The following is a 23541-nucleotide window of genomic DNA, read 5'->3' on the forward strand; positions in this document are numbered from 1 at the left end:
CTCAACTTAGCACACAAAGCCCTCTGGCGTCTGACCCACAGCCCCCGTCCTTCATCTATATGCTCCAGTTTCCCTGTTTCCTCTCCTTTCCCTTAATCCACTTCCTCTGAAAGCCTTCCCTGACTCTCTCAGGCACTCTGAGCTTTCCGTGTTCCAAGAACATTTCTTACACAGCATTTGCTTGTCTTCCTGATAGACTTAATCAAAGTTAAATCTTTCTTTCTTGAGCATAAATATATTTAATAGGAGATACATGGCTATGAGGGCTTCCTAGGTGGCTCAGTGGTAAAGAATCCACCTACACCAATGCAGGAGCCGCAGGAGACTTGGATTCAATCCTTAGATTAGGAAGAGCCCCTGAAGTAGGGAGTCGCAGTCCACTTCAGAAGGGAATGGCTGGCTACCCACTCCAGTATTCTGGCCTGGAAAATTCCATGGACTGTATAGTCCATGGGGTCGTAAAGAGTCAGACACGACTGAGCAACGTTCACTTTCACTTCACTTTTGAATATTCTTGCCAAGATAATCCCACGGACAGAGAAGCCGGGCAGGCTATAGTCATGGTATTGAAAAGATTCAGATGTGACTGAGGCGATTGAGCACACAAACACATGAATATGAGCCTGTTCTGTGCGGAATCAGTTTTTTAAAATTAAAGTTGTCCCAGCCATTGATCTTTACACAAAGCAGATGACGGGGTGATAAAACCTTAGGAACTGAATGAATCTGTTTGTGTCATATCCTGGCTTTAAAATCATTCATGCCTCCAATTACCAGGAGTTAAAATTCAAACTCCCTAGTATAACGTTCAAGGCCCTGCTCAGCCTGCATCAAGTCAGTCTACATGTGTCTATTACAACATGTGTCATCCTGAATTACGGAGCTCAATTAGTAGAGTATGTGTTTGCTGCCCCAGCAAGTCTGGGTGCTCCTGGACGGCAGGGAACACATCTTACTCATTTCCTAGCCCAGGCCCCACCCACTTCCTGACTCTTTAACCCATCACCCAGCACATAGTAGGGATTCTAATTGTTTTTAATAAACAATGTCCATTGTATTTCTCTGTCAGCTGGAAATTTTTTATGGTAGTAAAATAGACATAAAATAAGATTTTCCATTTTAACCATCGTTAAGTATATGGTTCAAAGGCATTAAGTACATTCACATTGTTGGGCAGCCTGTCAGCTGGATTTTTTGTAGATTATGTCAGGAGATCTCTCATTATAAAATTCATTACAATGAATAAAAAGGGAATAAAAGAAGGGTGTGAAAGACAAAATGCACAGGACCATAAATCAGACTGGTGCAAAAAGGAGAATGCTCACTAGTGAGGAATGTATCACGGGAAAACTGGGAGACCTGGGGCTTTATAGGGGAAGGTAGACAAGGAGCCGTCACGATGAAGGCTGGAGAGAATCTTATCTGAGTCAGCGAGGAAGTGTGGAAGTGAGTCTTGGAATATTCTATTAACAGAATATTCTGTAACTAACCTCCTTTAAGGTTAGTCATTTTCAGAACTCAAAATGAGGTGGGGAGGGGACACAAAAACAGGGAAGGCATTTCTTGACTGTAGCTGCTTTCCAGAATTACAGGGTTCAGACAGAGTTCAGCATGTCCAGGTGTGGAGGGGAGGTGGAGGGAAAGAGAGAAAGGAGCCATGTCCCCCTCCAGCATGGCCCTACACACACGGACGCAACTTCTGAAAGCTGGGTCAGGTCTTGACCTACCACCCTTTTGTGCTAAGTCACTTCAGTCATGTCCAGTTCTTTGTGACCCTATGGACTGCAGCCTGCCAGGCTCCTCTGTCCATGGGATTTCCCAGGCAAGAATACTGGAGAAGTTTGCCACTTCCTTCTCCAGGGGATCTTCCCAACTCAGGGATCAAACCCACGTCTCTTGTGTCTCCTGCATTGGCAGGCAGGTTCTTTACCACTAGCGTCACCCTTTCAGCTGCCTAATATTTCTCTTTACTCCATGGAATCACGACCTGGGGTTGCACATCTCCAGGGACGGGGCATTCATGTACAAAGTGAACTGAGCATTCTGGAGTTCTGGATAATTCCTAGCTTCTTGTCTTCAAAATCAGACAGGCACCTTCACTCAGGAGCACCTGGAAGCCTGATGCTCCCCTACTCCATGAAAGAGGCTCCAGGTAGAAGCTTGGCCCCATCCTTTCTTCTCTCTCCCATCCTTCAATTCTTTTTTTTTTTCCTTTAAATTAAAGCATAGTTGATTCACAATATTGTGTTAGTACCACCCTTCAGTTCTAAACCTTGACATTCCATTTAAATCTCACCCAAGTCTAGGACACAGAGCAAGGTTTAACATCAAGCCTTCTATTCTTCCAGGTAGACCATTCCTTGATCCTCAGAAATCCAGGCTGAGCCTTGTGGTTGGGCTCATCTTCAGCCCTGTAGTTACATCTGATCTGGCTCTACCCACCGCGTTCCCAGCAGACTCTGGAGGACAGAAAGGGACAGTAGCTCGAACATTAACCAGTTGGCAATTCATAAATTCTGACTTCCCAACAAGTCACAATTTTATATAACCTGGAGTGCTTTTGCTATGTACAGTTGCCTGAGACTCACTCCCAGACACCTGATTCATAAGTCTGGGGTAGGGCCCAGGGATATGGTTTCAAAAATTACCCCCCAGAGAATCTGCCTCAGCCAGTTTCCAGACCCACAGCCCTCTCCAGTCCCTCATTTTAACATCACAAGGACTTGGCGTGGTGGACAAGGCAGCCACTGCTCTCCTTTCAGATGAGGACATTTGTTCTCAGTTAACAGAGTAAATTTCAAGCAGCTTACAGCACCTGAATTTAGAGATAAGGATCAGTTATTGTTCAGTCGCTCAGTTCTGTCTAAATATTTGCAACCCCGGACTGCAGCATGGCAGGCTTCCCTGTCCTTCACCATCTCCCCGAACTTGCTCAGACTCATGTCTATTGAGTCAGTGATACCCTACAACCATTTCGTCCTCTATTGTCCCCTTCTCCTCCTTTCTTCAGTCTTTCCCAGCATCTGGGTCTTTTCCAATGAGTTGGCTCTTTGCATCAGGTGGCCAAAGTATTGGAGCTTCAGCTTTGGCATCAGTCCTGCCAATGAATGTTCAGGACTGATTTCCTTTAGGATTGACTGGTTTGATCTCCTTGTAGTCCAAGGGACTCTCAAGAGTCTTCTCCAACTCAACAGTTCAAAAGTGTCAATTCTTTCTTTATGGTCCAACTCTCACATCCATGCAAAACTACTAGAAAAACCATAGCTTTGACTATATAGGCCTTTGTTGGCAAAGTAATGTCTCTGCTTTTTAATATGCTGTCTAGGTTGGTCATAGCTTTTTTTCCAAGGAGCAGTGTCTTTTAATTTCATGGCTGCAGTCACCATCTGCAGTGATTTTGGAGCCCCCCAAAATAAAGCCTCTCACTGTTTCCATTGTTTCCCCTTCTATTTGCCATAAAGTGATGGGATCGGATGCCATGATCTTAATTTTCTGAATGTTCAGTTTTAAGCCAGTTTTTTCACTCTCTTCTTTAACTTTCATCAAGAGGCTCTTTATTTCTTTTTTGATTTCTGCCATAAGGGTGGCGTCATCTGCATATCTGAGGTTATTGATATTTCTCCCGGCAATCTTGATTCCAGCTTGTGCTTTATCCAGCCCAGCGTTTCTCATGATGTACTCTGCATATGAGTTAAATAAGCAGGGTGATAATATACAGCCTTGATGTACTCCTTTCCCAATTTAGAACCAGTCTGTTGTTCCATAGGGTCTTCCCTGTAGCTCAAATGATAAAGAATCTGCCTGCAGTGCGGGAGACCCAGGATCAATCCCTGGGTCAGGAAGATCCTCTGGAGAAGGGAATGGCAGTCCACTCCAGTATTCTTGCCTGGAGAATCCCATGGACAGAGGAGCCTGGCAGGCTATGGTCTGTGGGATCGCAGAGAGTCGGACACGACTGAGCGACTAACACCACTACTACTATGACCATGTTGTTCCATGTCCGGTTCTGTTTCTTCTTGACCTGCATACAGGTTTCTCAGGAGGCAGGTAAGGTATTCCCATCTCTTTAAGAATTTTCCAGTTTGTTGTGATCCACACAGTCAAAAGCTTTAGTGTAGTCAATGAAGCAGAAGTAGATGTTTTATGGAATTCTTTTGCTTTTTTTGATGATCCAATGAATGCTGGCAATTTGATCTCTGGTTACTTTTCTAAATCCAGTTTGACCATATGGAAGTTCTTGGTTCATGTACTGTTGAAGCTTAGCTTGGAGCATTACTTTAAAATACCCTGGGAGAATATGGTGTGTGTTCGGGCTAGGGTAGGATAGAATGAAAAAAAAAAGGCAGCAGGATATTGATAAATATTGAAACTGAGTTATGAATATATGGGGATTCCCTCTAGCTTTACAGATGTTTGACAGTTGCCATAATAAAAAGCTTTATAAAATCTCCTTTGGAGATGATTAGGAAATGTGCTGGGTATACATTTGTGTGTGTGTGTGTGTGTGTGTGTGTGTGTGTGTGTGTGTGTGGTGTTTTCTAAATTTCCTGCAGAAAATGAAAACTGTGATTAGCTATAACCTATAAAGATCACTGTGACCCATCCAAAACAATGTTGTCATAACTAAAAAGAAAGGAGTCTACAATTTAGAAAAAAGAAGACTCGAGGGATGAAAATATGTCAGGGTGTATCAATTCTGTCCAGTTCAGTTCAGTTCAGTTCAGTCGCTCAGTCGTGTTCGACTTTTTGCGACCCCATGAATTGAAGCATGCCAGGCCTCCCTGTCCATCACCAACTCCCAGAGTTCACTCAGACTCACGTCCATCGAGTCAGTGATGCCATCCAGCCATCTCATCCTCTGTCGTCCCCTTCTCCTCCTGCCCCCAATCCCTCCCAGCATCAGAGTCTTTTCCAATGAGTCAACTCTTCGCATGAAGAGAGAGGCTATTTCCAAATGTCCTGTGTTGGGTATTCAAATCAAGCCTATTTTACTAATATATTCATGAGGATTTCCCACTGAACACTCCAACCCTTTTAGCAGTTTTTAAAATTTTTTATTTGAAGCACAGTTGTTTTACAGACTCTTAGCAGTTTAATTTCTCAGTATATTAAGAAATTGAGCTTCCCAGGTGATACAGTGAGAAAGCATCCACCTGCCAATGCAGGAGACACAAGTGGGTTTGAGTCCTTGGGTCAGGAAGATCCCCTGGAGGAGGAAATGGCAACCTGCTCCAGTATTCTCACCTGGAAAATTCCACGGACAGAGGAAACTGGTGGACTACAGTCTATGGGGTCACAAAGAGTTGGACACGACTGAACATACACATATTAAGAAATTAGTATTAGTATATTTTTATATAGTAAATATTAGTATATTAGTTAAGAGATTTATATTTGGGAGCTTCTCTGGTGGCTCAGTGGTAAAGAATCTGCCTGTTAATGCAGAATATAAGAGTTTGATCCCTCATCCAGGAAGATCCCATATGCCTAGGAGCAGCTAAGCCTGTGCCCCACAGTGACTGAGCCTGTGCTCTAGAGCCCGGGAACTGCAACTAAGCACTGAAGCCCACGTGCCCAGCCTGTGCTTCCCAGTGAGAGTAGCCACCACAGTGAGAAGCCTGCGTACACAATCAAAGAGAAGCCCCTACTTGCCACAAGCAGCAGTGAAGATCCAGCACAGCCAAGAACACATTAATTTAAAAAGGAAATTCATATTTGGGTCGACCACTTAGTTATGTGTTTAATTAGTGTGGCCTACCCTCCCCAATCTATTAACTCATCAGTGAATTAATAAAAGTCAGTGTCCTCAGGACCAGAACTCAGATCTGCAACGACTCGATGAAGCGGTAGAACGCCTGCAGATTAGGGATGGCCTCTAGGCATCCCGAGGCCTGTTTGTCACAGAGTTGGGACATAAGTGTCATCAAGAATTGCAGGCAGGGGGTCGGGGAGGGAGGAGAACCCTGGCATATTTGAGTTGGAATGAAAACCTCTGCCCTTTTGAAACCCAGCTCCACTGTATGACCTTGGGCAAATTATATAATCTCTCTGAGCCTCAAATTCCTTATCTGTAAACTGGGTGTGATGAAACTCACCACACTGGACTGCTGACTGCATTAAACTAAAGAATGCATAGAAGATGCACAAGCGCCTCGCTGACTCTAAAGAGTGCCGTAAGTGCAGAAATGACTATTGTTTGGAAGGCTTTGTTATGCCTTGTCCGCAGTGTTTTGCACTGTGTTCTGGTCCCTTTGGAAGAGAGTACCTCTGTCAGAGTTGCTTTCTAAATGAAGTGGAAACCACTGGCTTATCTGAGGATATTGCTCAGGGATCTGGGGTGCAGAGTGGAAGTTGTGTAATGTGCAAATTTTATCACTAGGGCTTCTAATTACAATAAGCTATAGTTTTATAGGACTTCCCTGGTAGTGCAGACGATAAAGAATCTGCCTGCAATGCAGGAGACCAGCATTTGACCCCTGGGTTGGGGAGATCCCCTGGAGAAGGGAATGGCAACCCACTCCTGTTTTCCTTTCTGAAGAATCCCATGGAGAGGAGCCTGGTGGGCTACATACAGTCCCTGGGGCCACAAAGAGTCGGACACAACTGAGCAACTAACACATATAGCTTTGAAGGTCAAACAGCCAAATGAAGTCTTTGTTGGGTATAATTTTCCTCATTCTCCTTCCTGTGGAAGATGGATGGGTGGAGGAGCCCTGACCTCTCCAGGAGCTGGATGAGTGGGGAAGTGCTTAGGCACAGCTGAGCTACAGCTACGAGAGAAGCCGTGGGAGGAGGTGGATGAGGTTGGACATTCTCGTTCTGTGTCGAGAATTCAGAGCCCATCACAGCAGTGGCAGGCGCTTCAGGGTGACTGGGAGCCATGGGGTCCAGGGAGGCCATCCTTTGCCTTTGGAAATCAACCTGGTTCGAAGTTCCAAGTCAGTCTGATGATGGCCATTTCCAAAGTCATGTAGAGGTTTGTTGGCTCTGGGAGGAGCCAAGAAGTCAAGGTTAGACTGAACACTAACGGACAAAACCTGAAGATTAATGTGCAAGAAGCCCAGTTATAAAAATAGGGCTCTATTTCTTTAAATTGTATTCCATTTAGAATTTCTTTAAACAACCATACACATCCATGTCTGGGCTTCCCAGGTGGTACTAGTGGTAAAGAACTCACCTGCCAATGCAGGAGATATGAGATGCAGCTTCAGTGACTGGGTGGGGAAGATCCCCTGGAGGAGGGCATGGCAACCCACTCCAGTATTCTTGCCTGGAGAATCCCATGGACAGAGGAGCCTGGCGGGCGACAGCCCATAGGGTCGCAAAGAGTCAGATACGACTAAGCATCTTAGCACACATGTATGTCTGTTTTATAATAAAGATTTCTGTTTTCTGTCATGAAAACTTATGATGCCCTTTGGTTTCAACACTTCTCAGTGAAAATGACAGCTTGGAAAGCATCAGCAGTAGACATGTTTCAGGTTCAGGACATGGCTCTGTTGACCTTGCCTAGCTGTATGACCTTGGGCAAGTTATTTTACCTCCCTGGGACCTGATTTTTCTATCTGTAAAAGGAGAATAATAATAATAACCCTATTCATGAAATTGCTATAAATATTTAAATGAGAAAAGGAGTTCAAAGGCCAGTGCCTGGCACAGAGTACTCACTAGACGGGGAGCTTTTTTTTGTTAATAGCTACCTGTCCCTTCACATTTGAATTGCAATAGCAGTTTCCTCCTAAGCTTCACTGGTGGCTTAGCAGTATCCGCCTGCCAGTTCAGGAGACCTGGGTTTCAATCCCTGGTTGGGGAAGGTCCCCTGGAGGAGGGCATGGCAACCTATTCCAGTATTCTCGCTTGGAGAACTCCATGGATAGAGGAGCCTGGAGGCTGCAGTCCATGGGACCGCACAGGGTTGGACACGACTGAGTGGCTAACACTTTCATTTTTCTGCTATTTATAAAAACCTAGGCCAGACTCCTAGTTGGCCTTTCTTGGTGTCCTGCCCACCCTAGGTCAACTGTTGTGGCCTAGGGTACTTTGGTTCAGGCCTGGTCAGTTGCCCACCTCCACTAGAAAGCATGAAAATGCCGGTGGGACAGGTTCCCAGAGGAAAAGTATGAAAGTGTTAGTTGCTTAGTTGTGTCTGACTCTTTGTGACCCCATGGACTATGGCCTACCAGGGTCCTCTGTCCGTGGAATTCTCCAGGCAAGAACACTGGAGCGGGTAGGCATTCCCTTCTCCAGGGGATCTTCCCGACCCAGGGATCAGGAAGCCTGGTCTTTTACATTGTGGACGTATTCTTTACCCTCTGAGCTATCAGGAAAGCCCCGGAGAAAAATGGAGGCGCCATTTTCAGGAGAAGGGGAAGGAAGCCGAGCAGACCAGAACAACAGAGGCCCACTACTACCTCTAATCTCGCTGGTCTGGCCTTTACCTTCCTCCCTTGGTTACCCAGGAAGAATCCAAGATCAAAGACTTTAAATTGGAATGGAACCTAATTATCTGATCCAGTTCCCTCAGGTTAAAGATAAAAACCTGAGGCCTGCAAGATGAGCTGGTTGCTGAAGGCTCCACAGGTGTTTGGTGGCTTGGCAGTTGTTTGAGCTCTTGGGAATAAATATCTGAAAGGCCGTCTCCTTTCTGGGTCAGTCTGGGAGCCAATAAGATTCGGGAATCAGGAACTTGGCTCACTGATCTGCTGGGCTGATTTATTGCCACGTGTGGATTATGGCACGCACTGTGGGTGTGAGGGCCATTTACAAAGAGAGTCTTCTAATTCCCACCATGCTCATAGGCACTCCCGAAGGGAATTCCAGTGGATGCTCATGAGCAGTGCCTGAGACTAGTGTTTTTCAAGCTGTGAATCTGTCAAGACATCAATTTAGTTGGGTCAAGATCAGATTTTTCTTTTTTTTTAAAGAAATAGAGTAGAGGAGAAATGATATCAAGGGACAAATATGAAACAGTTTTCTCAGTTACAATTTTATACATAAAGCTACTGGCTAAATGCTTTCCTCTCACTTCCCATCCTTGGTCCCCAGTGGTGTTTTTCCCATGCTCTTTTTAAGGAAAATCCAATTCATTCTACAGACGCATATGGAACGCTGAATATTCTGGATATAGAGATGACTATGACACAGTTTTTGTCCTTGAAGTGTTCTCAGCCCAGTGGGAATTGACCTCCAGTCCAGAGTAGGGGAGAGATGAAAATGAAGAAGGCAGAGAGTGGAAGAATACTTTGCAGAAAGACAGCCCCTGGGCAGTGGAAAGGGGGTGAGGGGGACTTCCATGTTTTACTTTATACACTCTGTGCTATTTGAATTTATTTCAATGAACACGTATAACTCGGTTATTTTATAAGCCTAGTAAAAACATAAAAAATACACAAATGGAGAAGTGAATGAAGGGTATAGTAATATGAAAGTCCTAGCCTGGGTAAAGGGAAATAAACCAAGGTTTACAGAGCAATGCTTAAAAAAATTTTTTTTTCATTTATTTATTTGGCTCTGTGGGGTCTTCATGCAGGATCTTCAGTTACAGAGTGTGGGATCTAGTTCCCTGATCAGGGATCAAACTCAAGGCCCCGTGTACTGGGAGCTTGGAGTCTCAGCCACTGGACCACAATGGAAGTTTCCAGAGCAAAACTTTCAAACTTGGACTTATTTGGTCCTTTTAATACATCAAGAAAAGTTTCTTGTTCATCTTTTTTTTTTTTTTTTCAATTTTCCTCTTTTAGCTATATGAATTCTTATTCTGGGTAGACATCACGGTCATCATTTTGATCATTATTATCATCAGTTTAAGCAGGTCTTCAGTCTACAGAAGAGTTATTGGAAATCAGTAAAATGTAATTATGATCTTCATCTTTCAAGTGGAGAAACCAATGCCGTAAGAGGCCAAGCACTTTGCACCAGTTTACCAGGTGGTGAGGTTCAAAGCCCATGACATTTCCTCCAAGAAAGAGTCCGAGATTAGGGACAATGACTCTGAAAACTGCTCTTAAGTCTCTGTAAATACTCAGGGTTTGTTATCTTGCTCTTCCTAGTATTTCTCTAGTAATGAGCCATGACTTTGTTAAAATAGTAAAAGGTCTTGGGACTGGTAGTCCAGCGGTTAAGAGACTTCCGCTTCCAGTGCGGGTAGGGGTGGGGGTGCGGGTTCAACCCCTGGTCTGGGGGCTAAGATCCCACATGGCTCTCTGCCAAAAGAGCATAAAACAGAAGAAATAGTGTAGCAAATCGAATACAGACTTTAAAAGAATGATCCACATCAAAAAAGGGAGGCAGAAGAGAAAGCTTGCTGGGGTTGCCAGTCCTGGGGACAGAAGGTGTCCCCGTACTTCTGAGGGGGAGGGAAGCAGGGGAGAGGGACGGGGGCAGAGGCCTGGGCCTGAGGGCCACCCTCACATCCAGCGCTGCCTGAGCTTCTCAAGGGGACCCTGGATTAGCAGGGGCTCCCCAAGCCTGAGCTTGCGCGCTGTTAGGTCTGTCTGATCAGGATCCCAAGGGAGAGCCTTCTCTCCCTCCCAGCAGCGCATGACACTCCCTGCAGCTACACTCCACCAGCCTCCCTGCTTCCTTTCCCACGGAGGCCCACAGGGCCCCCATGTGGTCTTGTTCAGGCCTCAGTGATCTCCCGCTCACCCTCAACTGATTTCCTCCCTCTGCAGGGAGGGGAAGGGAAAGGACAAGAAGACCGGCTGGAGTTGGATGGGGAGACGTAGGGGAGCTAAGGACATCTGCACATGCTCTGAAAGTCCTGGCTACCTCTTTCCCATTGTCGTCGTGGTTACTGATCATGTACTGAGCTCTCACCACGGGCCAGACTTCCTCTCACTAGGCACTCAAGGGTGTCCCAGAGTCCTAGGTCATGCAAGTGATCTGTGGACAAGCCAACCCGCGAATTGGGCCTCCAGAGCTCCACCTGAATCCCCTGAATAGTGGGGCATCCTGCCTCCTGTGGGCCTGTCCTGAAAGAGAGCAACCTGTCGTATGGCAGTAGGAAGCCTACCCAGTGAGTACAAACGCGCCTCCCGCTTGCCACTGCCGCATTTGACTGCCTGTCAGAGGCACATCCTTTTATGGGCCTGGATCTGCTGACCTGATGTTTTCATCCACTTCTCTGGCTCAATGAAGAGTCTTTCTCACACACGGGGTCCCCATGACCCCACCCCCTGGGATGACCTGAGTTGGAATGTGAGTCAAGGCAGCATCCAGGGACTCTTTTTCCTAGCAGTCCAGTGGTTAGGATTCTGGGCTTCCAATGCCGGGGAGCATGGGTTCAATCCCTGGTCAGGGAACTACGATTCCACATGCCCCTAGGCGTGCCTTCCCCCAGAAAAGAGCAGCATCCAGCTACCTCCATACTTGCTTCATCCCTCAGAAGAGGAACAACTGCCCCTTCCATTCTGAAACAATTAAATAGCACAGATCTATCTTGCAATGCTCAGAGTCACTGTAGACTTACAGACAGTGGTGAACAGGCCATGGCATGTATTTTTTAAAAGGATAATTTATTTATTTTTGGCCATATTGGGTCTTAGCTGTAACATGCAGAATCTTTGCTGTAGTGTGCAGGCTTCTCTCTAGTTGTGGTGTGAGAGCTTAGTCGCTCTGCGGCATGTTGGATCTTAGTTCCCCAACCAGGAATCAAATCTGCGTCCCTTGCACTAGAAGGCAGAGCCTTAACCACTGGACCACTAGGGAAGTCCTCACAGCATGTACTGAGGATGGCCCGTGTCTCACTCTGCTGCTATCCAGGCTCTCATACGCCAGGCCCACAGCATCCTGGAGGGCTCTGCCCAGCGTGGGGGCTGTGGCAGGCCTCAGGCTCTGAGTTCCACCAGCGGATGGGCAGCTGTTCTGCCCGCAGCTCCCCATTGTGTAGACCCAGAGGTTGAAGAGGGCTAAGAAACCAGCCCGGGAGGATCCCAGCCTAGGGAGTAAGGAGGGGCAGGAGACCCCAGGTCACTGATTCAAGACCTTGTTCACCAAGGATCCTTAGTGTCAGCACAATGCCAGGTATAGAAAGGGTAGAACCCTTTAAGCTTGTCTCCCTGCACAGGACCAGAAAGGAGTGGACGCAACCGCGGGAGCTGCAGAGATGCTGGTGCTCCTGTCTCATGCAGTTTACGTTTTCCAGTTTCTCCATCTCTTCTTTTTTTTGATGTTCTTTTTCAAACCCTTATCAAGGGTAGTAGAAAAACTTTTGTATACATATAGACAAATAGTAAGGGCTTCCCAGGTGGCACTAGTGGGCACTTGAATACATTCTTGTATCCAAGTATTCTTGCCTGGAGAATTCCATGGACAGATAAGCCTGGCAGGCTATAATCTATAGGGTTGCAAAGAGTCAGACACAATGGAAGCACCTGGCATGCAAGTACATATAAATACTATGTATAATATATATATATATGAGAAAACTTATGAACTTTTGCCTAAAATATTAATGGCATTTTGATTCTACTTATTTGACTTAGTATGAATAGAATGCTAGATTTCTAATTTAAAAAATAGATATGCAACAAGAACAAACATTTACTATATAGCCCAGGGAACTATAGTCAATATCTTGTAATAACCTAATGGAAAATAGTCTGAAAATAATTTATGTGTATGCTGCTGCTGCCGCTGCTACCAAGTCGCTTCAGTCATGTCCGACTCTGTGCGACCCCATAGATGGCAGCCCACCAGGGAAGTCCCCCTAAGCACTCTGTTCTTGACATGGGCCTGAAGCGTTCTTTCCCAGCCCTATGGCAGCATGTCTACAGCTCCTGTGTCTGTGTGTTTTTTTTAATATATATATTTTTCTTAATATATATATATATATTTTTATTGAAGTATAGTTAACTTACAATGTTTCAGGTACCCAACAAGGTGATTTGGATATATATATACACATATATTGAAGAAGGCAATGGCACCCCACTCCAGTACTCTTGCCTGGAAAACCCCATGGACAGAGGAGCCTGGTGGGCTGCAGTCCATGGGGTTGCTGAGAGTCGGACACGACTGAGCAACTTCACTTTCCTTTTCACTTTCATGCATTGGAGAAGGAAATGGCAACCCACTCCAGTGTTCTTGCCTGGAGAATCCCACAGATGCTAAAGATCCAATATTTTGGCCACCTGATTCGAAGAACTGAATTATTGGAAGAGACCCTGATGCTGGGAAAGATTGAAGGCAGGAGGAGAAGAGGGCGACAGAGGGTGAGATGGTTGGATGGCATCATCAACTTAATGGTCATGAGTTTGCGCAAACTCTGGGAGATGGTGAAGAACAGGGAAACCTGGTGTGCTGCAGTCCACAGGGTCGCAGAGTTGGACACAACTTAGTGACTGAACAACAACGACTCCTGTCTTACCTGCAGATTAAAGGCCTTGGGAGGGTAAAGAGGAGTTTCTTTATTCTGTCTTTCTTCTTTCTCTCTCTCTTTTTAAGACCGTATAAACTATTTAATAACAGATTCCTTCTCTTCCTCCATTTGCAGGACATCAAGGATTCTGGACATTGCAAGTTTCCCTTTAAGTTACACTGGGAACCTAGAGCAAGGCTGTATGGACCCCTGCTGGGGTAGCATAGAAAGGGGAATTTCATTTCTTGACTTCATTGGATTGACTGTATTCAGTTAATCACTGGTGTGAATAATAGCATGGACGGGTGTAATTAAATGAACTGTGGTGGTTTGGTCACTAAGTCATGTCTGACTCTTTTGCGACCCCATGGACTGTAGCCTGCCAGGCTCCTGTCCACGGGATTTCTCAGGCAAGAATACTGGAGTGGGTTGCCATTGCCTTCTCCAGGAGCTCTTCTGACCCAGGGATCAAAGCGGCATCTCCCGCATTGACAGGTGGATTCTTTACCACTGAGCCACCAGGGAAGACCCACCCCTTGCATTTTTAACCTAAGTATCTCGACAGCTTCTGTTTGTTCTTCCTTCTCTTTGCTGGCTTCTGTCATTGGCTCAGTGCATGCACAGAACGCTTCTGAGTACAGACATCTGAAAAGGGCAAAATAAAAACCGCCAATTGGTTGATAATAGAATGGGAGTCTCTGAGGACCCTGGGGGAGGGCGCTGGTCCTAAAACTGGCTGGAAAGATATGAGGGCAGAAGACCCCTTGAGACTGCACTTGTTCCCAGGCAATGGCACATGCTGGCTGGAGGAGGTAGGTGGAAACAGCTGGTCAAAGGTTCTGCTTGTGTTCTGTGTTGGCCAGTGCCCACCTGAGGGTCCTGTTTTCTGAAAAACTGGCAAGCTGGGTACTCCCTGTGAAATATGAAGTGAGGGACCTCCCTGCAAGGGATTGGTTTAGGCTAGCCTGGGATGCCACACTCATTACCCCTGCTAACAGGGCTTATTTGAATCAGCCTTCTGCCACCTTCCTAAACACTATAGGATTGTTCCTCTCTGTTTAGTCTCTTTCCGGCTGGTATTGATTGTTGCTTTTACTGGCAAACAGCACGCCATTATAAAAATAAACACCAGTGTTTCTGTAGAGAGTGAAACGGATTTCTGTGTCTCCAGGGCCAGCAAAATCCTTGCTTCAAGACCCAGTGGTCAACCTGGTACTTGACCCTCTCGTCAGCACACCTCTGTGATTATTATAAGGATGTTTGTCTGTCTTTCTCCTCCCCCCTCCAACAGGAGTGGCAGTTGCGGTTGGTCTTCCCCCACACCCTGAGTGCTTGGCACTCAATTCATAGTTGCTGACTGACACTGAGGAGGGCTGGCCAGGAAGCAGTCATTTCAGGGTTAGGCCTGGCGCCGTGCCTCTCAGCTCGTTTCCACACGCAGCTGTCTCAGCTGGTCAGTTACCACAATCTAGGGTTAGGAGTTTGGTCCCGGAAGGGCAGACAATAACAATAACAACAACAACAACAATAACAATAACAGCTGCATAGTCAGAGAGCATTCAGAGAGTCGTCCTGTCCTGTCCCATGCCTAGGGCAGCTGTTCCCACAAGGTTAGTGACGTGGTGCGCTGTTAGCATTTCTTGCTTTTTATTTATTGATTTGGCTGCGTCAGTTCTTAGCTGTGGCTTGTGCACTCTTCCTTGCAGTTGCTTTGCGGGCTTAGGTGCCCTGTGGCATGTGAGATCTTAGTCCCTGGACCTGAGATCAAACCCACATTCCCTGCATTGGAAGGTGGACTCTTAACCAACTGGACCACCAGAGAAGTCCCTGTGTTATCATTCTTACCCCCATTTTACAGAAGCAGCAGCTGGGGCTTAGAGACATTCCAACTTGTCTTACTGAAGTCACACAAGCCTGCTCTTAAGATAACAGTCTAGATGGGCCCTGCTTTGTGCCAAGACACAATTTCTTCATCTGTAATATGGAAATATCTTACGGTTGTTTGGGAGGATTAAAAAATATTCTGTATTAGAAATGTTTTTAGCTGAATTGGGTCTTCATTGCGGCACAGGGGCTTCGCTAGCAGGCAAATTCTTAACCACTGGACTAACAGGGAAGTCCTTGCATGTGTTTGTTGGTTGCCTGTTTCCTATCCTAGACTGCCAGCTCCAGGGGGCAGGATCTTTGGCTCATCCACTGCTATATTGTTTGAGCCTGGAACAAGTGCCCAGCACCGAGCGCTCAGTCTTTGTGTCCTAAAGGGAAATGAAAGACCATGCTCCTTCCATCTGCATTCCCTGCATCTGGTCCCCCAGACTTCCCCTCCACTGGCCCCAGAGATCTCTGGCCTGGTCTTGGGGGATCAACTTCTGGCCTCTGGGCAAGGTGGGCAAAAGCCCCAGGAGTGTAGAGGTCAGAACAATGTCTGTGGACGTGAAGACCTCCCTCAGGCCTCTGCTCTCGGGTTCTCCTTTTCTTTTCTTAAAGCAGGAAAAGCAATTTTCTGGCCCCGAGCACCACGTGGTGCTGCTTCGGAGGTTCTTACAGAGAAGAGTCACCGCCTCCGTTGCAGCTTTTTTGGGGAAGGGGAACGAGCCCAGCAAGCGAGGCCAGGCTAGGCTGCGGAAGCGGACAGTGCGATAGGCAGAGCAAAGCGGCACGGAGGAGAGCAGGACCCGCCAAGAGGGCGGAAAAGCTTGCGATGAGGAGGGCGGGGCGGAGAGCCTCCCGCTGCTCCCGCGCTCTCACGCCACGCCACCTTAAATGCCGGACTTCCTTAAGGGAGGGCGCGAGCCGCGCGCCAGGGGCGGAGCCTCCCATGCAAATGAGAGGCGTGGGTCGCGGGGCGGGGCAGATGGGGCGCTGACCTGACGTCAGGCCCGCGGCCGGGACAGTTGGCTCGGCGGCGGCGGAGCGGCAGCAGCGGCGGCGCGAGCGGGGCTGCGCGGCGGGGCGCGGGGAGCGGCGGCGGCGGCCGAGCCGGAGCAACATGGCGCCGGTGGGCGGGGGCGGGCGCCCCGGCAGTGGGCCGGCCCGAGGGCGCCTCCTCCTGGCGGCGCTGGTGCTGCTGGTGCCGCTGTGGGCGCCGGGGGTCCGCGGCCAGGGCGACCCCCAGCGGAGCGCGATCCTGGGCATGAGGCTGACGAGCTGCAACAAATCGTGTGGGATAAACACGGACGGCATCATCTACGTGTCCGAGGGCAGCACGGTGAACCTGAGGCTGTACGGCCAGGGGCTGGACTCCTTCTCTAGCAACCTGATCTCCTTCACTGAGGTGGACAACGCTGAGACCTTCCACAACTCCACTGACTGCCTCGAGCTCACCAAGGACCTGGTCGTCCAGAAGCTGGTCAACGTGAGCCGCGGGGACACGTCGGGGATGCTGGTGGTGCTCACTAAGTTCCTCCGGAGGAGTGAGAACATGAAACTGTATGCGCTGTGCACCCGGGCGGGCGTGGACGGGCCCTGGCAGAGGTGGACGGACAAGGATTCGCTGCTCCTCATGGTGGAGGAGCCTGGGAGGCTCCTGCCCCTCTGGCTGCACATCCTCATCATTATGGTGCTGCTGGGGCTGTCGGGCATATTTTCCGGCCTCAATCTGGGGCTGATGGCCCTGGACCCCATGGAGCTGCGCATCGTGCAGAACTGTGGCACTCAGAAGGAGCGGCGCTATGCCCGCAAGATCGAGCCCATCCGTCGCAAGGGCAACTACTTGCTCTGCTCCCTGCTGCTGGGGAACGTGCTGGTCAACACCTCCCTCACCATCCTTCTAGACAACCTCATCGGGTCCGGCCTCGTGGCCGTGGCCTCCTCCACCATTGGCATTGTCATCTTCGGGGAGATCGTGCCTCAGGCCCTGTGCTCCCGACACGGGCTGGCCGTGGGTGCCAACACGATCATCCTCACCAAATTCTTTATGCTGATCACCTTCCCGCTCAGTTACCCCATCAGCAAGCTCCTGGACTTCGTCCTGGGTCAGGAGATCCGCACCGTTTACAATCGGGAGAAGCTGATGGAGATGTTGAAGGTGACCGAGCCCTACAACGACCTCGTGAAAGAGGAGCTGAACATGATCCAGGGGGCCTTGGAACTGCGGACCAAGACGGTGGAGGATATCATGACCCAGCTGCAGGACTGCTTCATGATCCGCAGCGATGCCATCCTGGACTTCAACACCATGTCGGAGATCATGGAGAGCGGCTACACCCGCATCCCCGTGTTTGAAGATGAGCAGTCCAACATCGTCGATATCCTCTACGTCAAGGACTTGGCCTTCGTGGATCCCGATGACTGCACCCCGCTCAAGACCATCACCCGTTTCTACAACCACCCAGTGCACTTTGTCTTCCACGACACCAAGCTGGATGCCATGCTGGAGGAGTTCAAGAAGGGTGAGGCCCCAGGATGCGGCTCCCGCATCCCTCTATGCGGTACCTCGAGTATCCTGACCTGTCTTGTGTCTGCTGATCTTAGCGTTCCATTCGTGTGACTCTGTCCATTTGCCCAGCACTCCCCATGCCTCGGCAGAGATGGGCACTCAGGCCAGCAGAAATAGCTCTTAAGCATCTGCCAGGAAGTGTGCTTTGTGCCCCAGGTGGATCCAAGCAGGGCAAGACATACTTGCCTGCGTGGGAGCAGGATGGAGTGAGGCTAATGCCTTCAAGGAGGCCAGCACCGGGGCAGGGAGATTAGGGCGTGGTACTGGAGCCAGCAGGTCCTATTGGGGTCGGGTGGGGAAGGGGCTGGGGAACCAGGAAAACCTTCACAGCGGAGGGAACATTTGGGGAAATCCTTGAAAGCTGGGGAGACTTGGTCCTTGAGGCAGAGGGAACCCCTTGAGCAGAGAAGCTGAGTTGGGGAGCAGACGATGTGCTTCTGGTTCAGCAGGTGGTTCCCTTCCTGTGGGTACAGGCTCTGCTGATCAGTGGTCAGTAGGGGAGAGACCGAGTCACCCATGGCCTTGGGAAGAACCTGAAAGTCAGGGCAGTCAGTCTGCTGGGCTCTCGGAGCTCTGGAAGGTTTTGGAGCCAAGCGAGAACGGTGTCACTGGAGCGCCTGGCCCACGGAAGCCAAGTTGGGAGGGCACTCACTGGCTCCCTGCCGAGAGCAGTGCCAAGTAATGCTTTTGACTGTTCAGCAGAAGCGAGCAGATTAAGCTTTGGTTATTCTATCTTTCCCAGGCGCCCCACATAAGCTTCCCTCCTGTGGTCTGCTGGGTATCTTCAGTCGGCCTGGTGTTTTTTTTCTCACACGTGCTCTTGGTTGTTAGACACTTGGAGGGTTTACTCGGCAGCCTCAGCGCTCAGAGCACACACCCCTTTCCTTACTTCTAGCAAAACTTTCCTCCTGCCTCTGCCACTCCGAGTGACAGGAAACAAGCCAATTATGGAGCAAAACCCTCCTCGGCCAAAGGCGGAGAGGAGACCAAAAGGGGAGCTCTTTATAAAGGAATGAGGGAGGTCACCTAAACCCCAGAGCTCTGTTTCACTCCCCAGGACCTCAGCCCGTTGTTGCTCAGTTCTGGAGAGCCTCAACTGGCTGGATCAGTGGGTGACAGAGTAGGATAGGGAGGAGCTGGCCTGGCAGGATGCTGGGGTTAGAGCCAGGGTGGGGACTGGGTACCTTCCCTTTTTCAGTTTGACAGACTGAATCTCAGCATCAGAGCTGAGGAGAGAACTCCAGTTATATAAGCTTGAGTGGGAGACAGCCTGTAAAGTGGTCTGCAGAGGGGCTGGTGGTAATGGCACAGCCCCAGGGGAGCTTCAGTGTGGGCAGACCCAGGAATGTTTCCCCCAGGGATCAAGTCCAAACAGAAGAGCAGGGGGGACTTGAGCTCCACCCCCACCCTGCAGCCTCGAGGCCTGGAGGACTTTTCCTATGTTGCTTGGTCAGGAGCAGGGTTGGGACTCACCAGGGCGGCTTCCTCCTTCACCACCTCTGTGGTCTCTGGGACTTGCTGGTGACACACCCGACAAGCACGTTTGCATCGTCCAGCCCGGATCTGGATCCAGCCCGTATGGACTGGCATGGTCAGGCTTCCCAGCCCCTGACCAGCAGGGTGGGAGCTTCCTGACTCCCGGCAGGGCCATCTTTGGGCTCATCTTTTTTTTCTTTTAAATACCACCACTTCCTGAAGCTGGGAAAACAGAGCTAGCATCTGTGAGGGCAGAGCTGTGTTGAGTGCGGCTCTGCAGTCACACACTTTAGTCCCCTGGACCCTCCTCCTTATCAAGCCTGTAGCCTGAGGCTGATGCCTGGGGGGGCTGCTGGTAGTTCTGTGGGCGCGCAGGCACGGTTTGCTCCCTGCATTGTGAGGCCCTGGGCATTACACCATCACTTCTTGGTTCCTAGTTTTAACTCGTGGCTGTGCTGGGCTCCCCAGAGTGTGATCTCTCCCACATCTTCTCCTTGGGCATCTGCGTTTTCAGTCTAAGGCCCTCTTGGACATGGCAATGCTCAGTGTACACCTGCAACTTACTGCCTTTTCTTTACAAATCTGGTATTTAGAAGGCTTCTTTCTTATTTCATTTTTAAAAATATTTATTTATTTGGTTGTTCTGGGTCTCAGTTGTGCACATGGGATCTTTCTAGTTTTGGCCTGTGAAATCTTGAATAGCAGCATGTGGGATCTAGTTCCCTGCCCAGGGATCGAACCCAGGTCCCTGCATTGGGAACGTGAAGTCAGCCCCTGAACTGCCAGGGAGGTTCCAGGCTTCTTTTGTTGTTGTTGTTGTTAAAAACCAATGAGCCAGGTTAATACAGCCAGCATTGTCAGCAGCGCAGATATTTGAGCTGGGGTCCCTGCCTGGTCGAGCCAAGGGGCTTTTCCGTGTTCTGGGGGACCCTTCGTCACCTCCAGGTTGGATGAGGGCCCTGAATCCCTCCAGAGTCTTTCCGCTGTGGCTGTGACCCTCTTTTAAGGTCATACCCACCAGCATTGTGAGTTCCTTGAGGGTGGGCATTGTGCCGTGCTAGCACTTTCTCCACTCATTTGCCTGGCGAAGAAACGAACAGTAAACGTTTGTTAAACAATGACTGAGCAACTAGTGAGTGGCTCTGCCACTAGCCAGGCCGGCCTTGCTGGCCTTGAGGACACTCCCAGCCTGGAGCCTTTGCCCTGGCTGCTCCTGCAGGCGGAATGTTCTCCCCCAGACTCTGTGGCTCACTCTCCCCTCCCTGTGTCTGCTTCATCTTCTCAGTGAGGCCTTCCTGTCACCCTTATTTAAAACTGCAACCCCTGGTCCCTCCCTGACCTTCCTGATCTAACCTGACCCACCCTGTGCTCATTTTTCTTTTTCTCCGATCACTTTCTAACAACTGTGTGATTTACGAGTTTACATTTTTATTGTCTGACTCTTCCCACTGTACCAAAGGGCAGGGTTTAAGTTTTATTCACCCATATATCCCTGCCCATAAAATAGTTCTCGTGGTTTAGTTCCCTCAGTTGCGTCAGACTCTTGCAACTCCACGGACTGTAGCCCACCAGGCTCCTCTGTCCATGGGATTTCCCAGGGAGGAATATTGGAGTGGGTTGCCATTTCCTCCTCCAGGGGATCTTCCCAACTCAGGGATTGGGTCCCCTGCATTACAGGCAGATTCTTCATCGCTGAGCCACCAGGGAAGCTCTAAAATGGTTCTTGGTACATAGTAAGACTTTGATTAAAAAGTCACTGAAGGGGAAAAAAAAAAAGTCACTGAAGGAACAAATGACCTGTCAGATTGGAGAATTACCCCCATTCCAGAAGTGCTAGAATTTTGAGGAGCTGATAAGGGATAAAGACAAATGGGTGTGCGGTGCTGTTATCCAGGGACTTGACCGTTTCCAGCTCCACCAGGAAAGCCAGGAGGAGCTCCTGCAGAGACACATGTGTTAGAGGTTCAGGTCACGGCCTGAGAAGCAGAGTTTGGGGTCCTGGTTCCCCTTCCCTGTGCCTCAGTTTCTCAGTGAATAAGAGGTCTTTGAGCATCAGGAGCTGACGTGACTTCACTCACCAGCAAGAATCATGAATATGCTCTGCACACTTAGAGACAGGCGCAGAGAGTCACTGCAAGCCTGCGGCTCTGAGCTTTGCCTTGAGACTAAAGCAAGGAGGCAACAGCTTCCTGGGCTTCCCAGGTGGCTCAGCAGTAAAGAATACACCTGCCAGTTCAAGAGACATAGGAGACACAGGTTCGATTCCTGGGTAGGGAAGATCCTCTGAAGGAGGAAAAGGCAGTATCCCTGCTCCAGTGTTCTTGTTCTTACTGGGAAAATCCCATGGACAGAGGAGCCTGTAGTCCATGGAGTCATGAAGAGCTGAACTCGGCTGAGTGACTGAGCATGCCCACCTGACTGCTTCCTAGTTGCTTCTGCCTCCAACAGAAGGCAGCTGTTACCAGGTGTTTTCTGAGCCCTGTACAGTGTGTGAGACCTGATGCCCGCTGCTGTGGGCCCTGGGAGCAAGGCCTGCCAGCTGGTGGGGGCTGTCAGGCCACTGGGAGGCTCCTGCTGTTGGAACTTTGGTCCTGCTTCTGCTTGAACCTCCCCTAGACTGCTGGCAGTACCGGGTGTTGTGGTTGAGTTTGGCCACAGCTGGAAATCTGAAAACAAAGCCTCCCTGGGCAACTCTTGGCTGGCCATGTCTTTCCTTCACCACAGATGCCTCCGAAGACCCTGGAAGCACAGGAATGAATGAACTCTCCACTAGAGGGTTTGGAAGCCCCGCCCCTAATTAAAACCCACCCTCCAGCCTCTGCTCTGCCCCTCCCTCCGGTTCATCCCTCCCCCTCCCAGACACTGAGCTCTTCTTTAGTCATCTTATCTTCCCCCACCCACTTTATAACCACCTGGCCCCCAGTAAAGAGTTTAAACTCTGGGTTGGTCACTGATCCCTGAGGTAACCTTAGACCTATTACTGCTCCTTACAGATAGTGGGTTATATATTGGAGGGAAAAAGCTAGAAATGATGCCGTTAAAAATTCCTCCTGTATTTCCTATGCCACATCACATTCTTCCCCAGCAGCTTAATTTTATTCCTGAAACAACTTCATAAAAGCCGGAAAGAACACTGCATAATTTTTGCTTTTGGTTCCTACCATCTGGCACACCTTAAAAGTATCTTGTTTCCCTCCGCCTGCTTGTTCTTCCATTTGCTCAACAAACATCTAATTTTTGGAATCCTGTGTGTCAGACGGTGTGCTGGCTGTTGGGAGTCAGAGGACTAACACAGCCCTGTTCACAGAAGTCGCGGTCTACTAGGGAGACAGACGTGTAAACAACTTAGGTAGCTGCTGTGGGGCTCCCAGGAAGGCCTAGGCTTCCAGAAACTTCTGAAGTTAGAAGGACGGGACCCAGTGATTATTTCAGAGATGTCGAAGTCTGACTGAGAAGTATTTGTGAACATGTGAGGTTTTTGCCTGGGATTCAGGTTGAAGATGTTGTCATTTAAGGGAAGCGGGTGGAGGAGGGAGCAGAGCCAGTGTGGTGAGGGTGAGGGGAGGGGCGGCAGTGGGTCAGTGAGCGTCCATACCCGCCTGGGCTTCCTGTTCAAGTGCAGATGGGGCACAAACAGAACTCAGTGGGGCTGGGGTGCGGCTCTCCGGTCCTAGCATGTGCTTGCTGGTCCTAGACCACCCTGAGCAGCACGAGGGCAAAGTCCACCCGGGTAGGTGTGCAGGTCAGGTCCCACGTGGGCTTGGGAGTGAGGCCCGAGTGGGGCTGAAAGGTTTGGGAGTCAGCTGAGAGCGAGCAGCGTGTGTGAGGCATGGAGGGGCCTGGCTGAAGCGAGCCCAGGTGTGGGATGGGATAGTCGTCAGGAGGAGCTGGGAGAGGGCAGCCTCCAGAGTGGAGATCAGAGGCAGTCCCGCACCTGGACAATGCCACCTAGAAACAGTCTTGATCCAAGCTGGTGATCTGATCTCCAGAAGCCTCTCCGGGGGCCAGTGTATCTGAGTGAGAGAGGGAGATGCCAGCGGGCAGCTGAAAAGACGCTGGCCAGGCTGCCGCTTGCTTCTCTTCACTGTGAAGCTTGTGGGCACCTCTTCCCCTCGCTGGCATTGTGCAGCCCATGGACAGCTATCACAGAGGTGCTGGGGCTGAGAGCACTTTGAGCCATCTTCTGTTTACAGACCTCTTCCTACAGCTCTTGTGTGTGTCCTGGAAGGTGCTGCCTTACAGCCAGGCCCTAGTAAGAGCTGCTTAG

The 23541-nt window shown here is 49.4% G+C and overlaps 1 protein-coding gene across 1 annotated transcript in view; it reads left to right on the top strand.

Moving 5' to 3' along the window:
• Positions 16259-23541, top strand: part of CNNM4 (cyclin and CBS domain divalent metal cation transport mediator 4) — a 38501-nt gene continuing 31218 nt past the window's right edge. Inside the window, exon 1 of the mRNA XM_013967423.2 lies at positions 16259-17751. Within this exon, the coding sequence (XP_013822877.1) occupies positions 16350-17751 (1402 nt within the window). The 5' untranslated portion in view covers positions 16259-16349. The remainder of the gene's footprint in view (positions 17752-23541) is intronic.

The sequence above is a fragment of the Capra hircus genome, chromosome 11 (genome assembly GCF_001704415.2).
Source record: "Capra hircus breed San Clemente chromosome 11, ASM170441v1, whole genome shotgun sequence".
NCBI classification, from domain to species: Eukaryota; Metazoa; Chordata; class Mammalia; order Artiodactyla; family Bovidae; genus Capra; species Capra hircus.